At 40.3% G+C, this 22,835-nt stretch overlaps 1 protein-coding gene across 6 annotated transcripts in view; it reads left to right on the plus strand.

Moving 5' to 3' along the window:
• Window positions 1–13,950, plus strand: part of DCAF5 (DDB1 and CUL4 associated factor 5) — a 72,741-nt gene extending 58,791 nt beyond the window's left edge. For all 6 annotated transcript variants that reach the window (XM_027707987.1, XM_027708017.1, XM_027707992.1 and 3 more), the window contains exons 8-9: window positions 5,321–5,448; window positions 11,896–13,950. In XM_027707987.1, the coding sequence (XP_027563788.1) occupies window positions 5,321–5,448; window positions 11,896–13,701 (1,934 nt within the window). In that variant the 3' untranslated portion in view covers window positions 13,702–13,950. The remainder of the gene's footprint in view (window positions 1–5,320; window positions 5,449–11,895) is intronic.
• The last annotated feature ends 8,885 nt before the right edge of the window (window positions 13,951–22,835 follow it).

Raw genomic sequence — 22,835 nt, forward strand, 5'->3', positions numbered from 1 at the left:
ATACAGCTTTCAGCATTGTCTTTACATGTTTAAATATTACTTTTCTCTTTGGCTTTTGGAACCTCCACAGAGGTACAAGACCACTGTGGGGCTGGTTCTAGGCAAAGGCCAGGCAAAGTTGTTGATTCTTTAGAGGAGCATGTGTCTGAGGCAGGTGCTGAAGCCAGCCAGTTGCTCCCTGCACTTTCACTAAAGCTCTGTGAGGCTATGCTGATCCTTTCACCTGGCCTGGGAGGTGAAGAGGATATTCAAAGGTGACAAAAGAAGCAGTTGGAGCTCCAGCTCTAACAATGGAGTTGGACCTGCTTTCTTACAGAAAGTAGTACTACTGGAAAGTAGTACTACTCACGTCTCCTTTTACTATGCTGGGAGGAGAAGGGATCTTGGCCATCCCTTGCTGTTCTCACCCCATATTTAATGTGACCAAAGTCAGTTTTTCCTGTGCTGCTGAGAAACTTTCGGTTGCTCTGACTGCTGCCAGAGCTGGAGTCAGATTCCTGATCCCAGTAGAAGGTATGCTGCAGGACCCTGTGCTCTCAGGGCAAAAGTAAGTGCATGTGTTTAAATCCAGCTTCTCTGCAGACAGGTTTTCAAGGAGCAAAGCCATCTGCTGGCATCTATTGTATGAAACAAACACAGGTGTGTGTGTGTGACCAGAGAAAGACTTTTAAGGAATCTAATCGTAATCTGCTGCACTGAAGGCAGAGGCCCTATATGCTATGCATATTGACTTGCATTGTGCTGTGCATTTACATTCCAAACTACAGTGTCTCTCTTTGTTAGCACATCATGACCTCATAGGATTCAAATGCAAAGCAGTGGCCTATGGTCTAAATGTGTCCTGGATTATTACTAATGAAAACTAAATTAATTTTAAATGAGCTACTACTGTAGTGCCAAATACTACAGTGGAATGGTATGCTATGGCATACTGGCAGCAGCTGCAAATATCTGGTTCTTCTCAGGAGTTTCCAGCACTTTGTGTAATCTAACAAGGCTTGTATGAAGTTATGCTTAAGTCTGTGGAACATCTTTCTACCATATATGAACAAACAGTGGAACTTCTTTTTCAGTGTCCTAGATAGAAAGGACTTCTTAATGAGGTTATTTAATTCATCTGTTACAGAGCCAGTGGATGATAGTTTCTTATCCCAAAAAGTTCTCTGGCAATTTGACAGGTTTTTTTAATGTTTGGTACAATGCATCTTCCATTAGTTTAGAGACTGTTCTACATTCTTACAGGGTTTCTGCATTAGAGCACTTTCCTAAAAATTTATCACTTTCGCTTTTTCCTTGTCCTTCAAATAATTCATTCTGGATTTTTCTAAACACTGCTTCATGCTGTAGAATTCGTGTAGTGGAAGTCAGAATGATGTTCAAATAACTCACTCTCCTCCATTACAATTTACTTGAGTTATTTGAAATGTACCATCCAGCATGTTCACAATATGTCATGTCAATTCATTCACATAAATATTTACAAAACCACACAATTAAGAAGTATATCATTAGCCTAACATTTAAAACACAAAATAGTAAAGCAAACAAGAAGTACTCACTTTGGCAACTTAGTAGACATCAACTACTTCAAAGCATTGTATTATTCCTTCCTTCTGTCTGTATGATAGGCCTTGTTTTGCCATGGTATTCTTGTCAAACGCGTACAGGAAGTCTGTTTTAAAATGTGCACTTCAGATTTAGCCTTTTATAAGTTATTTCTTTCAGCTAGTCAGATATCATAATAGGATATTAGTTAAAGGATTTTTTGAGATTTTTGTATTGCTCCTCTTTGGAACACTTATTTGCAGGGTATAGATGAAGAGGGACTTCCTTGACATTTCACTTTGTGTATCAAATAAAATCAGACCAAAAAAACCCATTGATCAGCACAGCTAGAACACTAAACCACTCAGGACTGCCTTTAAGCATAGCAATTTTGGGGTAGTATTGCAAAAACAGCCAGTACATATTCATCCCTTCCATCCGGTTGTTAGAGGTTGTAAAGTTAGAAACCTTCTAAAACTGGCATAATCAGCCTCTGAAGATTTTAAGATTTTTTTATATATATATTATAAATAACGTATATGTAAACGAATGGCTTCTGTATAAACACTGCTTATACTTGCAGTAGCTAGCTAAGAATATAAAAGCTGCTATGCTAAGAGTTGCAGGACCTGTGCATGCCATTAAATTTAAAAGCAAACAGATAACACCCCCTTCCCCTAAAAAAACCCCAAACCTCAAAAGAAAAATTTGAGTGTTGTTGGGATAGCAGAGGTCAATTCTGCTGAAACAATGCAAATGAAAATACTATTTCAAGTGAAGACAGCAAAGAGAAATAGAATCTATTACACGCAAAAAAGGAAGATAGCCTCAGGAATTTGAGCAGTTTCCACTTAATGTACAGATGCACTTTTTTTTTTGCCAGCAGACATGAGCAAACTTAACTCACACTGTGAGATGGCTAAAGCTGAATGGCTGCAGCTAAACCTCTGCTGAGAGTAGGGGGATTCCAGACAAGTCTGGGCACAGGCAGGTATCTGCTATACAGATACAAATGTAATATGATGCCAACTTCGCTGAGCTCCTATAAAATGAAGGAACCGCTGTCAGGATAAGGTTGTGGAAGGCTTTGCATTAAGAACTTACTTAGAGATTACATAGGAGTTGGTAGACTAAAATTGGTTACATAGGAATTCGTAGACTAAAATTGCATCAAGCAAGGAGTTGTCCAACAATGAGGTTCTAGGACAGACTATTGTATTTGACACAAAGGTTATCAAAGTATTGGTGGAATCAGTACTTTCTGGTTTAAATGATTAAACCCTCCCATACCACTAGTAAAAGCTGACTGCTAAGATTTGTACTTCTCCTGGGGCAATTTCATGTAATCGGGCAGTTAGTTCTTTTAAGGGGCTTTGTAGGGAATTTCACCTTCATTTTTAGAGGAGTGAGGTGTGTTCTATCACTATGCTTCCTCTGAATTTACTGTTAGCTGCTTAAAAGGAATTTAGGCAACTTCAATATGGAATCAGAAAGCTTTGCAGTTCCTTCACAGAGTCATAAAATCATAGAATCACAGAATGGTTTGGGTTGGCGGGGACCTTTAAATATCGTCTAGTTCCAACTCCCCTACCGAAGATAGGGACACCTTCCATGAGAGCAGCTTTCTGAAAGCCTCATCCAACCTGATTTTGAACACAACTTCTCTGAGCAACCTGTTCCAGTGCCTCACCACCCTCATTTAAAAAAGAACACCTTCCTTATATCCAATATAAGCCTACACTCTTTCAGCTTAAGACTGTTGCCCCTTCTCCTGTCACTATAGGCCTTGGCAAAAAAGTCTGTCTTTCTTGAGAAGGTCGCCTTTATTGAAAAACTGCCATGAGTTCTCCTTAGAGCCTTGTTTTCTCCAGGCTGAACAACCCCAACTCTCTCAGCCTTTCTTGTAGGAGAGGTGTTCCTTCTCTCTGATCATTTTTGTTGCCCCACTCTGGATCCACTTCAACACCTTCACATATTTTCTTGTGCAGAGGGGCCCAGAACGGGACACTGTGCTGCAGATGGGGTCTCACAAGGGCAGAGGAGAATCACCTTCCCCAACCTGCTGGTCACACTGCTTTTGATGCAGCCCAGGATACAGTTGGCTTTCTGGAATTCAGACACTGGCTGAATTTGACTACAGCCTAGGGAGCCTGTGTTCTAGACATGGCATGCTGAGCACTTTTCATCCAATTGCTCTTAGTGTATTGATAAACATTCAAGAAGTGTCTTCTGGCATTAAATAACTCTTTTCACTGTTCTGCTAGGAAAATAACCATGGATTAATTCACACTGCTGACAGTACCATGGAAGGCCAATGAATGACTGAGAAATGCAGCCCAAGATACTGGTGCCTTAAATTTGTATTTCATCTCCATTATAATTCTTTCTTTGTCTTTCTAACTTCTGACTCTTTTGTAAGTGACTTGTAGGGCATATTTCTTATTTTGTATAGAATTCAGGCCAGAGTCCATGGATAGTTAAAACTTTTTTTAGGCATTACTTCCCGACTTGGAAACGTTTCCTAAGCAAACTATCTCTTCATTCCCAAGGTCTCTTTTCTGGAATATTTGTCACCTAGGTCAAGTTAAATGTTGAGAACTGGTCTTAATGTAGCCATCTACTTTGGCTTGACAGATACAATTGGATTGACAACTCTGATCTGGCTGGAAGGAATGCTGTGGGAGTAGGGCAACTTGCCATCAGCCATAAGTATCTAGCAGGACGAGCAGGATGAAAGGACATGAAAAATCTCATGAAGTGGAAAAGAAAATCAAAAGAGCCCAATTCGTTGTTTAATAAACTTGCCCTCCACTCTGTTACTTCTCAGTCAAATTTACTTACACTGGTGAAATCTTGCTCCAGTGGCTGAAGGCAGAATGTACCTCTGAACCTTCACAGAAAAAAATGTACCCAAATAAGAGAACTGCTTAAGTTGTAAATGACAAGGTGGTTTTCCTCTGAAGTGGTTGTCAATTTTTATTTCCCATCTTCTGAAAGTTTTGTTTTCTTTCACTGAAGATGTTAATCATAGCATGTTGATGGACACTTGTTTATTCAGATACACAGGTGTACTTTCTAACAAATTGGAGTTTTAATTATGTAAATCTGTGAATATAAAAAAATTGCTGTGTGACTGTTTCCTGCTTTGGTGTATAGACCTAGCAAGAGTCAATGACCAAGCAAAAAAGTTAATTGCCTTCTGTTTTGAGTTTTACTGCTAGCACAAAAGCATTCCACTTCGGCTAATTCACTGCCTTGTGACAAAGAATTATATAACCCGCTGTTCAGATGTGTTATTTCAGGTCCCTCCTACCCATCAGACTAGGGTCAACTGTGACAATAATACATTGCTGACTCAAAAAATAAATTTGAAAAATAGTATAACTATTAGAAGTCAACCTCTTTATTTGTCTCTTCTTCAAATTTACAAACTGTGAGTAGTGCCATGCCTCTGGCACTACAGTTTCAGTGGTGAGTTTATTATGTATGTTGTTCTTATCCACATAGTTGTCATATTAGGTCAAAAACCTTCATTGTTTGTTTAAATGAATCAAAGTGAGCCTCCAAGTCCTAATTTGCAGGAAGGATGCTTTTCAGCCAACTTGTAACTTTTCGTAGGGGCATTGCTCATAAAATTGGAATTCTGCACCCAACACAGGCCTTAAAATATAGAAAAATAAAACTGAAGTGCATATAATATGACTTTACATGATTATGAATGAAAGTAACAAGAAGATTTAATTATTCATGTCCATGTGTGCTTGTTTTCCCCTAGGTGGCATTGGCAGGGTCGTCAATGGTGCTTTTATGGTATTGAAAGGTCATCGGTCAATTGTAAACCAAGTCCGGTTTAATCCTCACACTTACATGATCTGTTCTTCTGGTGTTGAAAAGATTATAAAGGTAAGATTAGTTATCAAAAAATGTGTCCTTTCAATGTTTCAGGAAGAAATGCTTTGTTTTTTTTCAGTGTCATTTTTTTCCACACCCATCCTGTCTTCTTATCTTATTCATTTGTAAAATGTCTCATTTGCTGGCTAAACCAATGCAAATTTTTAACTGGGCATTTCACCTTTAAGCTTCATTTCAATTTTAAAGGTTTCAGAGGTAGGAGATAAGATCAGAATTTTCTGGCCTTTTATCTTGAGAAAGGAGTTTTTCTCCAGTTTAATTCCATACATACCTGAAGTATCACGAAAACAGTCCTTCTTGGGAGAGTCTGATCACAGGTGTAACGTGATCTCCTACAATTTCTGATACTCTAGTCTAAAATTTTATAAAAATATCTGCAAAGACTAACGTTGAGCCTTAGCCTAGCCTGACCCAGTTGAATTTGGCCCAAATAATGCCTCAGGAGCTCTTCTATAATTGTTGTACATATTTGTTCAGTGAATCAGTTCAACATATCTTTTCTGTTCCTCTGCTTCCAGAGGAAGCAGGACTCTTAACACCTTTCACAATATGTCTTTTCTGAATCCTTTACAATGTATAGCATTTTTAGACAGTTTTTGCCTTTTTCTGTGGAACTGAAAGAGACAAGAAACTTTGTTAGGTTTTGAAACTTCTTTCCTTAAAGAGAGTCAATATTGTGTAAGCAAGACAGAAACCTTTTTGTTATTTGAAAGTAGGGAGGCAGAGGATTATGCTATACTAATGTGATTTGCATTCTGCTGCCATAGATGTTTTGCTATAATTCAGGTCTATCAACAGGATGAAAGAAGCCATAACCATTTAATTTTGAAGTAGAATAATAAGAACTGCTGCTGCTTCTATTTGTTGAATAACTTTGTAAAAATCTTACCTGCATGTGTCTGTAAATAAGGTTGTTAGATTATCAGTAAATGCTTTAACCAGCTACAAGTTGACTGAGTGAACTTGTCCTGCAAAGGAATGTTTTAGTGATCTGGAACTTATGGAGCAGAACTGGCCCAAAATCCTGGGACCATGCCCCAGTGCCCAACTGCATCACTTGCCATTACAGCTAGTATCAACATTTGGATTCTGACTGTAGTTCAGCTTTCCTTCTCTTCTGTCTTCCACTGGTACTTTGGTTTGCTTTTCTAATTTGTTCTTCATCTGTGTCTGCCTGACAGGTTTGATCACAAATCTATTTAATACAGGCTTTGAACAAAAGTGCATTGAATAGTCTTAGCAGTTCACTGATTTTTCCATTTCCAAGCAGTCAAAGTGCCACTGTTTAACAGCAGTTTTGCCAGAGGCATTTTTTTTGTTTTAGGACCCTGATTCATGCAGCCTGAATTTTCCCTTTTGGATTTTAGATCTGCTGACCCTTCACCCTGTGAATCCTTCCTGCATGAGTGTGCTTAGACTGTTGGATTAGCATTGGTATAAACATCCCCTGTGTTCCTTTTGTGTACTTCTGCTAGGGTTTTGGCAGGGCATTTTTTTGCCTAGTGATTAAAAGGTTAGTTCGATTAAGGCTCCAGTCACAGGTTGTGTAACTCTTTCAAAGACACCTCTGCTTCAGTGCTTCCTTAGAAGAGAATGCCTGTTGTGTCACAGTACGTGCAATGGAACTCGTGTAGCTGCTTTGAAGGAACTGAATTCCCCAAACATTGCAAGCCAGAAACAAATTAAGGAAAAGGTGTTTAATGTATTAAGTTTATTAGTGAGCCAGAACATCTTACCTTTTTGTTGTATGTGCTTTTGAATCAGCTTGCAACGTGTCTTGTTTGGGGATCAGGTTGTTTTAATGCTCATCTCTTGTCTGATCTGCATGACTTCAGTCTTTAAAGGTACTGTTTTAGTGAACAGCAGTTTGTGGGTGACCATACAATGGTGATTTCTTCTTTATTCCAGCTACTTCTATAGATAGGCTGAAGACTAGTAACTGCCACTAGCAGAAGGGTAAAACAGGAATAACATAACCAGCAGTTTTGAGGGGCCATTTACTGCGTTGAAAACAACTGGGAACACAAGTCCTTCAGTAGCGTGGCTGTCTTTCTTTCCCTCATATAAATGCTTGATGTGGTTGCTTAGAGAAGTTGAGATGCCAAGAGGAAGAGCCATACATAAAAATAGTAGTTAGATTTTTTATGTTTTCTTATTTTGTTCATTTTTGTTTGGGGTGTTTTTTTGTTTGTTTTAATCAGTTTCTTAAGAAGTGTCCTTCTTTTTACTATCCTTTAAGTGTCTTCTAAAATTTCTGAAATTAAATCACAGAAGATAACTTCACTGTGGTTAGTTGGTATTCTATTCTCTCAATTATAGAAATTTTGGGATTAATTAAAATGTGGATGCAAGTACTTATTTGTCTGAACCCTTAATTTTTAGACTAGCTGGCCTGAATTTAATACTTCAAGAAGGGAGAAACTAATAGCACCAGCATGAAGGCATAATACAGACAAGCCATTCAATAATTCCATGTACTTCTGCCAACACACTTGCTATTTTAATGCTGATTGCAAATTCATCTCAGGTCTAGCCCTGTAGAACAGAATAGTATTCACAAGAATGGTTTTGACTATTGTGGTTGTGCTTTTTTTTGCTTTAGTTTTGTTTTGTTTTAAAGCACCCACAAGAATACAATTCAGTAACTCAGTGATTTCTGCTAGGACCAAAAATAAGACTCAACAAGCTCATTAATAAAGGATACTAGAAGCCTTGATCCAGACAGTGTGTTCTGGACATATCAACCCAGATGAATTGCTCATTGCCCTCCATTTTAGAAACTTGAACCTCAGTAAAATTGTATGAAAAAGCACAGCTGTGAACTCAAATTAACATTTGCAGCAAGCATTCACCACGCTGGGCAAAAGCAATATAAAATAGAAAAATACCACTTTCCCCTCAATTAATTGTGCAAGACATTGGGATGTGCTGGCAGGAAAACAGATTGAGTTGCAGGAGAAATGAATGAGGCATTCGTTCTGATGTATGAGGCTTAGAGGAAGGACACAGAGAATTCTGCAGTTAGAAGACAGTTCCAGGAAAGATAAAATAGATGAACTGCATAGCAATTTTAAAAAAGAAATTCTGTTTTGTATTGGAAATGTAATACTGTGTAACTGAGCTCAGATGTTGTAGGTCCCATTTGTTTAAAAATCATCAGTATGTCAGAGATAACAAAGTCTATTTGAACATGTTGCTATGGTGACAGATTAATATCATTGTGACTAACTGCCTCTGCCTAATCAGGTAATCTAATATAGCTGGTTTTAATTATTCTCATGCTACAGGCATAACTACTTTTTTGTTTTAAAATTTGGGGGGTTGCCACCATAGAATACAAAAAAATTCAAAGATGCTGTCTGAAGCATCTCTACTGAAGTAGAGAACCAGTTTTGTATTCCCCTTTTCTGTTATTGTTCCTATTTTTATGTCCGTACTCAGGTCATCAGTCAATCAATATTCAGCTCCTTAATCTTCTGACAGAGAAAGAACTTCATGATAGATTGTTACTTCAGTGGGATTTGCCAACTTATTTTCACCAATTTGTTCACATTCTTCCTCAACATGGCATCAGTCAGAGGATGAGAAAAAGACAAAGGCATTCCATTTACAATGAAGACCATTTCAGATGCACAAAGAGCACTGGATCAGTTGTTGTCAGTTTAAAGACCTCCCAGTTCTACCAAGGATAGATTCTTAGTCTGGTTTCTTTTTGGGACTCTGGCAGGCCTTTGCACTCCCTCATAGCAAAATATCTAAATTGTAGGGATTATCTCTCCAGAGACAACTGATCCTGTACAAACAGGTATTCTCCTGAATTCTCTTGACTTCTCTTTATTATTTACTCATTATTTACTCCTTCTCTGTGAACAAATCTAGCTTGGAAGGGAAAAGCCTCACTGTGAAGTCTTTGTAGCTATCTTGTCAGTATTCAACACTGCTCTGTTTTCTCTGATGCTTGCAGAGTGAGCAGAAAGATGTGGTAGTGCTAACAAAGATGTAGAATACCTCTGCGCACACTTTATGTACCTTTTTAGATAACTTCATTACAAAACAGACCTTTCCCAGAGGGACTTCAGAACAGACTCCCACTCTTCATTTATATTGATTCATAGAGAATTTAATTCTCTCACTTAAAAAAAAAAAAGAGTTTTATAAAACTTAGTGATCAACCTAATGCTGCTATTTTAGGAAGGGGCATGCCAGCCTGTCTGTCCAAGCACACAGTATGAAGCATTGACAAGAAGGTATATGCTGTTAAACACAAAAAGATCTGATCTGTTTACTGATATGCTCAGTAGTGGGACAAAGGGGGAAAAGATCTGACAGGTTGTGAGAGAAGGTACTGAACACGTGCTAAATAAATCACCAGGAAGGCAGCAACTCAAGGATAGTCCTTTGAGCAGTAGAGTTCTATTTTTCTATTCCAAATCTTGGTGTGTCCACAAATCATCAATCTCTCTCTTGAATCCACTGAGAGAAGGCTCTTTCCTGCATTGACTTTAGAAAGTGAAGCCTGGGAAACAGAGGATGAAGAGAGATTCTTTCTGTACTCTTGAGTAGTTCAAAAAAACGGTTAAGTATGGTTTATGGAATTCTGTACATAGTAGACTTAGACTGGGTTTTGTTGTCTTCATCCAGGCCTGATGCTTGTCCCTTGAGCTATGTGTCTCATAAGTGCAGTGCTTAACCAAGCAACAGGAACTGTCTTCATTCGGGTTTCAAATGTCATATTAATGAACTGTACTGGAAGAGAATTTGCTTAAGTATTGCAAATAATAAAAGTAGCAATTAAGTACCAATAACAAATACACCTTGATATTGAGGCATGTTCCTAGAAACAGACTAATGCAATGTAAAATTCCTTTACCTTTGCTGTGAAAGGCAGCTTGATGATTGTCTGCAGAAGAAGTTATATCTGCAGCCCACTTTAGTTTTTGAATAGTATCTCTTTTATCTATCTAGCCAGATCATATGTGGAAGCTCTGCTAAACATAAATTACAAAGGATGCAAAGTAAAGGCTTTCAGGTTTGGGAGGATTCCAGAATGAAGTTTACTTGTACATCTTAAATTTGGCTGTGCTGGACAAGTAGTTGCAAGATAACTTATTTCGTTTTGCTTCCATTATTAAAGGTGTAAGGTTTTACTGCACGCTGCTGAAAATCTCAGTGAATACATAATTACTTGTGGGCTTTTTTTTATACTGCTTGTCATAGTAGTGTGAGATTATGTTGCATGTGTTAACTAGGCATCTGTAAGATAAGTGCTGATTATCCCATTTACACATACAAAACGCTCTTTTTATTAACAGCTTTGTCTACTTGGAACAAAACTTGATTAATTTCTGTTGGGAAAAGAGTTAGATGTTTTTGCTGAAGCTTATTTCAAAAGGCCAACCTGGTATAGACAGCCGGCATAGAATTTTTTTCTCTGAGCTTGTTAGTATGGTAAAACTAAAGCATGACTGAAATCAGATGTTTTATAAGCAGACCATTAGGGCATTTTTGTGACTAAGCTACATAATGGCTCTGCTTATGGTAAGGCATTGTTCGTCCAGTTAACCATTGATCCAGAGTGAAGAGACAGTGGTTGTCCATGGATTGCCATAATCACATTGCTCCCAAATCTGTGAGTAAAACTGAGAAAGATGAGGAGATCCAACTACTATTTTTGCTATGGATTACCATTTTCTTAGGGATATTGGTGGATCTTCTTGTGTGCCTTTATTTTTTTCCTTCTCCACACCAGGAAAACTGAGAGAAGGCTAGATGGACAGCACAGTCAAGACTGTTGTTATTGGTGAAATCATTACTCTTCAAAAGTAGCTTTCAGGAAAACTCGCCTTCAGCTCTCCCCATTGAAACTGCTGCTGTGCCTTCAGAGGATGTTGGATGCTTTCTTTTCTTCATAACTGTTCCCTAAAGGGAGTAGTGCAGCTCTGCTTTTCATCCCCATACATTCAGCTCCTTGCCTGCTGATCAGGTGTGACTGACTATGCAGCTGGATGAAATATTACTCTACACCACACAAGCAACTCAAGTTTCCTGGGAAACTAGTGCCTTCATTAGTGCTAAGATTGTATTGTAGGCAACAAACTATTCTTACTGTTGGTGAATAAGCATGCCCCATTACATAAAAATACAGCCCTGCAATTGGGAGAAATTATTACACAATGAATTACTGAAATGATGGATAATTTGCAGCCTGAGATCTTTTAGGTTCTGGATAGATGAAATAAATGCAGGAAAAACACGTTTGTAACGGAGAAGTAAAAATGCCACATCTCTGCAATACTTGTAAGTATGGGTCTGAGGGGTAAAAATTAGTAAAAACAATCTGCAACTTGCAGTTGTTCTGGATATTTGAGCTACTGTTCCATTTCAAAAGCTTATAATAGTTTATGCATTCAAAGATATATGTTTCATTTTTCATTACAGATCTGGAGTCCCTACAAGCAGCCTGACTGCACAGGGGACCTGGATGGTAGAATTGAGGATGATTCACGTTGCCTCTACACTCATGAAGAGTACATCAGTCTTGTGTTGAACAGTGGTAGTGGTTTGTCCCATGATTATGCCAACCAGTCAGTCCAGGAAGACCCACGGATGATGGCCTTTTTTGACTCTCTTGTACGCCGGGAAATCGAGGGCTGGAGTTCTGATTCAGACAGCGACCTCAGTGAGAGCACAATCCTGCAGCTCCACGCAGGAGTAAGTGAACGCTCCGCTTACAGCGAGTCAGAGTCCTCCACCTCTTTGCATCACTCCCCACCACATGTGGCTGAAGAGTCTGATGAAACTGCCTATAACTTAAGGGCCTTAAGATCGACGGCATCCCCCTCAGCGAGAGAAGACGTAGCTTCCCGTCAGCAGAGGCTATCTGCACTGAGAAAGTATCAGGATAAACGTCTCCTGGCCCTTTCCAATGAGTCTGACTCTGATGACAATGCCTGCGAGGCAGAACCAGATACAGACCTTTTCCCACGGCCGCCATCCCCGAGTCCTGAGAACGAATCCAGCAGTTCCAGCAGCAACAGCAGTACAGAAGATGAAGAGGAACTGAATGAAAGACGCACATCTATGAGGCAACGCAATGCACTGAGGCGACGCCAGAAGGTGCAAAAGGAGGAAAGGACTAGCACTAACACGGAGAATGTAACCCCCTACATAGGTGAGGACATATATGATTACCCTCAGATCAAAGTAGATGATCTTTCTTCTTCTCCAGCTTCTTCACCGGAAAGGAGTTCAGCCAACAAAGAAGTTCTCAAAGAAAGGACGTCTCCTTGTTCAGACAGTGAATCAGTGGAGAGAAAGATTTACAAAGCTTACAAATGGCTTCATTATTCTTACATATCATATTCAGCTAGTAAAGATGGTGAATCCTCCAGAGGAGATGGAGAGAATGATGAAGGGAAACCGGGAACCAGTGGAAGGCACAGCGCATCACGCTCACTAACTAAGGAAGATTCTAGGAACTTAAGTTCAGTAATTCCTCAAGGTTCCTCAAATCTTTCTGCTGAAAGCCACAACAGAGAGACTTCAAAAGAATGTGGCGTGATAGAAAATTCTAGCAATGGTCAAGCTCATGAATGTGACAATCAGCGACGGACAGAGAGTCAAGAAAACACATCTGAAGACACTACCAGTGGAGGTACAGAGCATTCTTTTGAGACTAAAAAGCTCAATGGAAAAGCTAACTGCAAAGGGCTAAATAGCTGTACCGAAGAACCTTGCATTCAGACTGCAGGACTTGTGGAACAGAAAAATAGTCAGAACTGTCAACCAGCATCAAGCCATCACTCACTGGTCCCTCCGTTCTCCGCTGTCACGATCTGTAGCATGTCAGGTCACTGCTCCAGAAACCAGACTGGTGATAGTGAGGAGAGGAGCCTCGACCCCTCCTGTGTTAACTACAATAACGGCCACTTGCATCTTCACCCTTCGTGTTTCAACAACGGACAGAGTTTTGGAGAGCAGGAGACTGTGACGCAAGGACTACAGGCGCACTCAAATGCTGATAATGGCAACCTTGTACAGGTGGGTGTGACCTTGCACAAGGACTGCCGCCTGTCTGAAATGGACTCCAACAGCTACAACGTGAGCACAAGAGAGGATGCTGCTGACTTGCATCCTGCGGGCAGTGAAAGCACTCAATCTCTTGGAGGACTGAAAAGACACAGAGCGGAGTTGGAAGACGCAGATTCAGAGAGTTCATCCTTAGAAAAGAAGTTAAAAACATGATAAATGCAAATGTCTGTCGTAGTGTGCACTCTCTCAAAAAGAAAAGGAAAATGAAAGTATTAAAGGCACATAGAGCTTGGGTCTGAAACATTGTGTTTGATTCTCCATTCCATTCTTCAAGTGGGTCTGTTTTAGATTGCCAGTGGTTCATGCTGTGTAAAAATCCGACTTACTCCTTAATGAGACTGAGTCTAGTGTACCATACAAGGTTCTGTTTAAAGTAAATCCTTATTAAGATGGTTGACTGAATTATTCTTGTGTGAACATGTGTCATTTGTTCAGCCAGCCAACCAGGATGACTTCTCTAAGGTTTAATCTAAGGAGGAAGTTTTCCATATTGACACTTACTACATATGGCAGGCTGAAGAATGGTGGAATTAGATCACACTGGTGGTAGCTTGGGGGTGTGTTTCTTTTTGAGGAAAACAGGGAAGAAGCCTTTCTGGGCCCTTTATTCTGCTTCAGAAACTAAAGAAATGCAACCATTAGGAAGGATATTTTCAGAACTGGCTGGTATCTTTTAAGATGATACTTCATAAAGCACTTGCTTCTGATACAGGTCAGTGACATTATTTTTATGCCAACAGAAAAGATATATGAAATGAGCCTCTTTCCAAAATAAACTTTAGACTGTTCCCATGGTGACATTCAATTTTGTGGGGTTTTTTAAAGGAAAGAACTGAATAACACAGTGTCATCAGTATATTGATATGTGATTGTTTGGCAAGAGACAGGTATTATGCTGTAGGCCTCATTCTAACCAAGGGCTATTAAAAATCAGGCATTGAAACATGTCTTTCTGTGATCTTAACATATAGAAATTCATTATTATTATTATTATTAAAATATGGCTCTGAGTGTTGGGATGTATCTTTACTGTGCCCTCTCCTTCCTCTGTGTTCTTACTTATGAGGAGCAGTAGGCCAAACAGAAAATAGCAGAACTATGGATAACGTAACAGAATCATGGTAACAGCAACACTCGGTAAGGTCCAGTTTTCTTAGCCCAAAGCTTAAAACAGGTTGGGATTGGAGCTCAGGATTGGTTTTTCACCACTCTGCTGTTAATATTTAAAATTGGGTAGATGTATTCAACAGAGTTGTGCATGTAATGGAGAGCTTCAGAGAACTGGGTCTCCAAGTCTGGCAATCAGAACCTGGGCAAGAGCATAGCTCTGGCTTCCATGAACTGGAGTACTGTTCAGGTGGACAGAGTCCTTTCTTGCCTAGGTGCTGTTTTCAATGGAGTATCTAGTGAGTCATCTCAGTTCTGGCATGTTGGAATTGGTGGAATTGTATTTGCTTCCCTAGCAACAAGGTAAGAGGAGTCAGTGTGTGAAGGGAAAACAAACCACCTATAAAGGACATAAAAACTATGTGCATGTGCTTTGCAGTGCTGACGACAGAAAGAGATGCTTCTTTTAACCCCAGTAATTCTCAAAGGCTTTCAAGCCCAGTACTGAGGAAGAGTTAGTTCATTTTAAGGAATAGGATATTTTTGCTTTCAATACAACTCTAGCAGTACTCTGCTGTAGAGCACTGGCCTCAGAATAAATATTTCATATGCGCAGCTCCCTGGTGGCTGGGGAAAGTAGGAAGATGCCCAGTTAAAATGTGATGACAGTAGAGAAGCACTTCAGAAGGGATGCTGAGAGAGAAAGGTATGGGAGGGAGAGTGAAGAAAATGACCTGAAACATTGTCTTACCACTACTGTGTGCCGTAGGCTGTCTGCCCACTCTGGGTCTGCTTTGCCAAGTGAGAACTTGGAATAAGCATATGATGTAGTGTTTAAGAAGCATGTAAGATGGCTGAAAGGCAAAGGGGTGTTTGCAAATACAAGCAAAAGTGGCAATAAGAACAAGCTCTGATACATCATTACTTTATTTAAAAAATAATTCTATACTGATTGTATTTTACACCAGGGCAATCAAGATCACTATGGGAGTGTTTTCCTTGGTTGTATGAACATCTTATTGTAAATGCTGGTTTTTAGCCAAAATCTTGGGGTTGCTGAGTCAAAACTTTTTTGTTTTTTAAAAGTTCTTTATATTGGAAAATTTTCTCATCTATCACTTCTGGTGAATGAGCATCTCTACTCTCCTTTGACATTGTCATCACTTCCCAGTGTTTTCTCAAATGTCTTGTGTTTCACTTTCTGTTCTTTGGTTTGTTTTCAGAAGCAGAATAAAAGCTCCCAGATTTGGTGTTACAGAATCACAGAATGGTAAGGTTGGAAGAGGCCACTGGAGGTCATCTAATCCAACCTCACCGCATGCTCCTGTACAGGCTCTGGACATAAAGAATTGCTGTGGTTTTCCCAAAGACAGCCTCCCAAGCTGTCTCTATGCTTGTTATTTCTAGTTTCTGTCAAGCAGGAGGGGGAAGGCAGGCTGTGATCTTAACCTTTTGTTCACAGGAAATTTCAGCACACAAGAACTGCAGCACCTTAACCAGTGCGTTCACCTTCTCACATAAACAAGTGCTATCAGCAGTAGGCAGCTCCATTGTCTGGTAAAGACCAAAGAAAAGCAAGCAAGCAACAGCATGTCTCCTGCGGGCAGCCAACAGTGAGAAGAGCTGCTCTGTGCAGGTTGCTTTGCTTTGTTGTTGATTCCATGCATTGCTCTCTCCCACCTACACTGGGTTGCTCGCTGTGCTGTATGCGGGCAATTTCCTTGAGAGTGTTGGGTATTCTTCTGATTGTCACTCCCTGTTTCTGGGAAAAGAGTAAGCTGTTCAGTGGAAAATGTTACAAGTTTATATGAAGAGATTTCACCCTTCCTAATAATCTACCATTTACTTAGAAACCAAAAGGTCGTGTAAATATTGAACTACCCTGTTAGTACTATTTACTTACCATGCGGCTTGTTATGGTAGGAAATTTGCTAGGCAGCCTTGTACAGTTCATTTCCAGAAAATCTTAGTGGGAAAGAAAAACCCTCCCCGATCTTTCTTGTATTTCTACAGTCTCACAAACTGTATTTGCTTATTTCAGCTTTTTCTGTTTAAAGCATTAATATCAAGCCAACCTGTTTGTGAGAGAGTCAAAGCTGACTCTTCCTCTGATGCAGCAAGCCCAAGGCTTATCTGGGCTGCTTTCAGAGGAGAATATGAGATCTATCAACCAAAGTTCATCTGAGATTTTTCCCACTCTCAAGTGATCATCTTACCAAAGCTGGCGAGTCTTCTCCAAGGTGAATGGCTCAGTGGAGATCACACTAAGCTGTTTAGAAGCAGCTTGCAGACAAAGCATGTCCAGAAAGATACAGCTGCCTTGAGAATGGAAGAGCACAGGTTTTGACCATGGACATATCAGTTGTTTGCAGTATGTTCTGAAATTCAGCCTGTCTCAGTTGGAATAATAATTGAGAAGGATGACTTATTTCTGAACCTTTTCTTCTCCAATCCATTTGCAGTGGATTTTTTCACCCTAAGTTTCATAATAGAATAAGTGATTGAAACTTGGTCCTAATCTCTATTTATAACCCATAACACTTGGTAGCTAGAAAATCACTATTCCTCCAATATTTAAAGAAGATAAATGCAGTTAGGTCCACGTCTGAAATCTTGTACTTTCCTGCATTGTCACATCCTAGTGAACATATCTCTTGCTTACTGTGGTCATCAGAAGTTGATGTGACCTGATATTACTAAAGTCTTGGGCTGCTTTCATTTGCAGTTAATTTATTGCAGACAAGAACAAGACAGGATTGTTGTTATTACCGCATTGAGTTAAAATGCTCCACCTTAGTTAGCTTTCATCTCCTTTTTACAGGCACTACAGAGGTGCCCTTTACACCTGATGCTTTCTCTCATTTTCACCCACTCAGATTCTCCGAATGTCTTGGTTAGACCTGGGAAGCTCAGTGCTGTGCTGCAGGGTCGGCAGAGTACCGGAGTAATGCAAATAGCTGCAACAGCTGAATTACTGTTCACATGCATAGAGTTCTTGAGGAATTCTTTAATAAGCTAATTCTAGCACATACATAATTTATAAAACACATCAGTGAACTCCTGCAGCTGTGTTGGGCTCCACTAATTAGCCCAGCTAATGCTATACTGTTATGAACAAGAACTCTGCTTCAAGCATCTGAGAAAATGGTAATTCTTTAGGGGGGAAAAAAAAAACAAAAACACAAACAAACAAACAAAAAACACAAAAACAACAACAACAAAAAAACCACACACAGACCCCAAAACTAGCACCTCACCCAGTGCATACAAACAAAATTACCCCACAGTGGTTATGACAGGCTCTAGATTTGCTCAAATTTCCTTCAGCGGTTGTGCAGGTCAAAAGCAGAAAGATCCCAGATGTGGTGTGTTCTGTGGTCACAGGAAATAAGCAGTCTGAATTTGATGTTTGTACTTTACCTGATTCAAGTCAAGGACTTGAACCTGGTCCTCCTGCTGTTCACTTGAGCATCCTAAGCATCAGCATATTGCATTATTCAGGAGTGGGGTTCATTCTTCTGTCTGAAATGCAAAGGGAATGGAAACAGTTCCACAAATACCTGGAGCAGAGCCTTGAGCCCAGCTCTGTTGGTTTACGGTTTCCTAAGAAAATGCTAGAGGATTCTGTTTCCCATCTCCACCTTGTGTGATCTCCATTCCAGAGAGCAAGAATGAGATGTTAAGCCAGTCTTGTATGCATGCCATTTTTCTTAAATGTGGTAGAATGATCCTTTCCAAATTGGGTAGAGTGGATATGATTTTTGTTTATTATATTCCTGTAGAGACATAATACCTACCTCCTGAGTGAGTGTCCAAGCCAGTGAGCTGTTCGTTGTGGGGTATGGCTGGCAGGCTCAGCTCTTCCATCTCATGAATATTTTCCTGTTCAGTTCTAGCCTGATGCCTGATGTGTCTGTCAGCAGCTCTGGAGTAGCTGTGCAGGTGTAGGTTGGCATTGTTGCTGCTTCCAGAGCCGATCGGAGTTGCGCCCTTGCTGAAGAGGCCATTTGCACAGTGGCTGTTAAGAGGTATGTGGTGCGAATGAGTAAAAAAATTTTGTCTGTTCCTATAAACAGGCAGAAAAACGCCTGAATTTGAACCTTTGAAGGGGGACCGGGTCCCTCACAGCCAGACAATGCCTCTGGCTATATGTCTAGCACTTTCATGATGATATGCTATGGGAATTGTTGGTTTCTATGTGTAATATGGTCCTGGGACCACATTACTATGAGCCAGTGGTCTGCAGCATTTTACCTCACAAATGATGGCTTCTTATTAGCAGCATTAACAGCTGAAAGCACCAGCTCTTACATACTTATGGGGTTTGCATTTTGGCTATTTCAAAGTGATCAAAAAATATGATCTTTGGGAAAGTCCTGTGTGTCGGTGACCTGCTTCCAGAACAAAGACTGAAATAAAACTTGCTTCAAGGAAAGCCTAATGCATATTTTCAAAGAGCTTTGGCTTTAGCTCAGCATTTATGGTTAAAATACTCATGAGATACATTTTGAACTCTTTAAAATGTGGATGTATGGCAGAAAAGGAAACAGCATGAGCTTCAGAACTGAATTCTGTCAGGGAAAGGGAAAAGAATTGAAATACATTTAAAACCAAACAAACAAACACCTCATACACTAAATACCAATTGACTTCTGAATAAAAGTTCATCATGCTTCAAAGTCTGGTTCCTAAAAGCCTCAGCAATATGTTAACAGAATTGACTTATCACATTTGAGCTTGTACAGCTGAAAATTACTGATCTGAAGAAGTGAAAAGCCACAGCCAGGCCTCACATCACTCTTTGAACAGGCTGGCCACAGGTGTGTTACCCAGTTGGGATCACTACTTCCATCTGCAGCCAGCATGGTTGCCAGTAGCAAGGCTGTCCCTGGTTTTGACCAGCTGATTCTGCCAGCTGTCTGTTTTAGCTTCATATTGCCTCAGACATGCTGAAGAAAGATCTCTAGAGGAAAGCACTTTGGATTAAGTTCATGTCTGCCTTTGGATCTTGGAGGGAAGTTCTGGGACTATATTTCAGGGTGATCTTTATGCAGCCTATTAAAATGAGGGAAAAAATACATCCTTGCAGAAGAAACAGAGTGTTCTGTGACTTCCCCTTCCCCTTCCCCTTCCTGAGGTTTCTATGTCTCCTCGAGAAATCATATACATTTTCCTTCTCTCTAGGACCTAGAGAGACTTCCAGTGTCAGGTGGCTAGAAAGCAAAAATGAATCTTCTTATCTCAGGAAGTCACATTGCTCTGCTTCAGTGACATTTCCAGTATATTATGGCCAAATCTGGCATTTCCTGGCTTGGAATTATATCCTTGAATACATTTTTTTCCAAAGTATGAGCAAAGTCTGCTTCCCATCTATCTAAACTTCGGAGGGAGAGAAAGGAAAGATGATCTAGGCTTCGACAATCTTGGAATGAGAGATGTACATGCTTTGAGCTGCTTAAAAGCCCTCTATTCCCAAAGTTTGTCTTTCACATACACTGACTTTGCCATGCAATGCACTTATGTGCATGCAGGGACAACAACAGCAGTCCTGCATTGCCTTTAATTCAGGGACTGAGAGTGATTCAATATGTCCGACGGGGCAGATCTCCAGACTTTCCATAAAAGAAGCTTTTTTTAACTTGTGCATGTTTCTGATGATGTGGAAGATCTATTTTTAATCTGGGAAAGTGTGTAGCAATGTTTTGAATTCCTAAACGGCTGACTGACTGATAATCTGTCTGAGGAAAACTAGAAGCAATTTACAGCCTTAGGTGGAGATTTTTATTTACTTACACATACTTCTAAAGTCAAAATTTTACAGTTTGTCACCCAAAGGGCTTGAGGGCTATTCACCTTTCATCTCCCCTGTATTTGGCCAGGAAGGGTGAATTTTCTCCTTCCCTTCACTAATGATAGAGACACAAAAGGTACAGATCTTTTGTGGCCCATCTTCCCAGCAGCTAATGAACATACTGGGACAGTAGATTGTCTTGCTAGAGACACACAAATTACAGCATGCAGCAGGAGAAATGGCTTGTTAATCACTTTGCTATGCTCTTAAGTTCAAAATCTGCACAAACATTGGAAGGTTTCAGTCTGAGTGACACATCTTGAGGTCTCTTACTGCTGGGCCTGAAATACCTTTGATGTTTCTCCAATTTAATGCTGTAGTCTCCAAAGCCAGTCTTTGTTTCCAGCCCAAGGACAAGCCTACTTTAGTCTTACTCTTGCCATATGAAAATTACTACAGAACTTGGAGTCAGTGTATTGCTTAGCTGATTACATTTCTGAAGTTTAAACTAAATGAAATACTCAGCTGATCATACTATGCAGTTATACTGCCTAAAGGGAAGGATTTAATCTGTCTACAGCTGGAGAAGAAAAAAACCCAAACCAACCTACCAAAATAACAAAAACAACAAAAAAAAACCCCAAAACTAGAAACAAACAAACAAACAAAACCACACAAAATCACAAACAAGCAAACAAAAAAACCCCCACACAACAAAAAAAGAAAACCACCCCAAAACATTTTAAACTACAAACTCTGAGCAAAAAGGAGACTGATAGTTGCATGAACAGCTGAGAATTGCTACTATGAAACTGCTGCTGAGGGGAAACCTATTCTCCAGAACAGAGGAAGCCAGACCTGTGCTGCTGGGCTTTCTATGGGAACTAGTTCAACTTCCAAAGCCAGTGGAAAGCTGATGGGTTTCTCCTGGGTTAGTGTGTTTGTTGACTCACAAGGAAAACCCCAGAAAGACCACCAGGAGTGTTTGGTTGGAGCCAGGCTTGAAGAGGGGTGCTCTGATCCCTGTCATCAGTGGTAAGAGAGGAAGCTCTTAGAATCACAAAATGGTTTGGGTTGGAAGGGACCTTAGAGATCAAGTTCCAACCCCACTCCATAGGCAGGGACGCTTTCTTCCAGAACCAGGCTTTTCAAAGCCCCATCCAGCCTGGCCTTGAACATTTCCAGGGATGGGGCATCCACAGCTTCTCTGGGCAACCTGTTCCAGTGCCTCATCACCCTTACAGTAAAAAATTTCTTTCTAATATCTAATCTAAACCTACTCTCTTTCAGTTTGAAGCAAATCCCCCTTATCCTGTCACTACATGCCTTTGTAGAAAGTCCCTCTCCAGATTTCCTGTAGCCTCTTTTAGATATTGGAAAGCTTCAATAATGTCTCCCCAGAGCCTTCTCCAGGCTGAACAACCCCAGCTCCAAAAGAGTTTCAGCTTTTCCTCACAGGAGACGTTCTCCATCTCTCTGACTCCAACAAGTCCACATCCTTCCTATGTTGGGGGTCCCAGAGCTGGACACTGTAATCCAGGTGGGGTTTCACAAGAGCAGCATAGAGGGGGAGAATCACCTCCCTCGACCTCCTGGTAACACTATCTGGTTACTCTTCCACAAAAGCATTGCTTTATGGAGGAGTGATTCACTGGGGAAAGAGAGAAAGGGGGGGCCACTGGGATTCCAGTTCTCTCCCTTGCCAATACCACTTGTTATGACACCCTTGCTTTTGGTTTCAGGATGTGAAGATCCCATTTCACTGTTGCTAGTAGCAGCATATAATGGAGCTGCCAGAGTACCTGTGGCTTCTTTCCCTCCAGCCCTGACTTAAAATGGTTTTAGGATGTTTCCCTAGAAAGTCCCAATGCCACACCAAGAAAGCTGGGTACTGGTGGTTTGCAAATGAGATTGGGTTTGGGGACAGTAAATGCGGTAATAAAATACATATTTATAATTAGCAAACAGTGAAAAGGGGAAGTTCACTGCAATAAATATGAATTAGAAATGAGGAAATGTGGGCAAACAATGAGGGAAACAAAGGTCGTAAAGGAAAAAAATGGAACACGGCAAGTAAGAGTGTTCAGTTAAATCCAGATCAGAAGGAACCTGTTGTTTTCCCAGGATGAGCTGAAAGTGCAGCTTACCTGCAGTAGCACAGGGAGGGTAGCAGTGCAGCAGAACCTCAAGGTGTCCTGTCCCTGCTTCAGGAAAGCCAGTGAGAAAAGCTGCAACTCTTGCTGGGTGTCTTCAAACTACTACGAGTGGATAATTCACGCTCAGAAATTTACAGCTAACCCCACACAGAGAGATCTATGAACTGCTAATATAGTGTGTGGGGGTAGCAATAAGCCTTGATGCTCAGGAAAGCGCTGAGGGACTGGGAAGC

Source organism: Neopelma chrysocephalum, unplaced genomic scaffold (genome assembly GCF_003984885.1).
Source record: "Neopelma chrysocephalum unplaced genomic scaffold, ASM398488v2 Primary Assembly neopelma1_24, whole genome shotgun sequence".
NCBI lineage: Eukaryota > Metazoa > Chordata > Aves > Passeriformes > Pipridae > Neopelma > Neopelma chrysocephalum.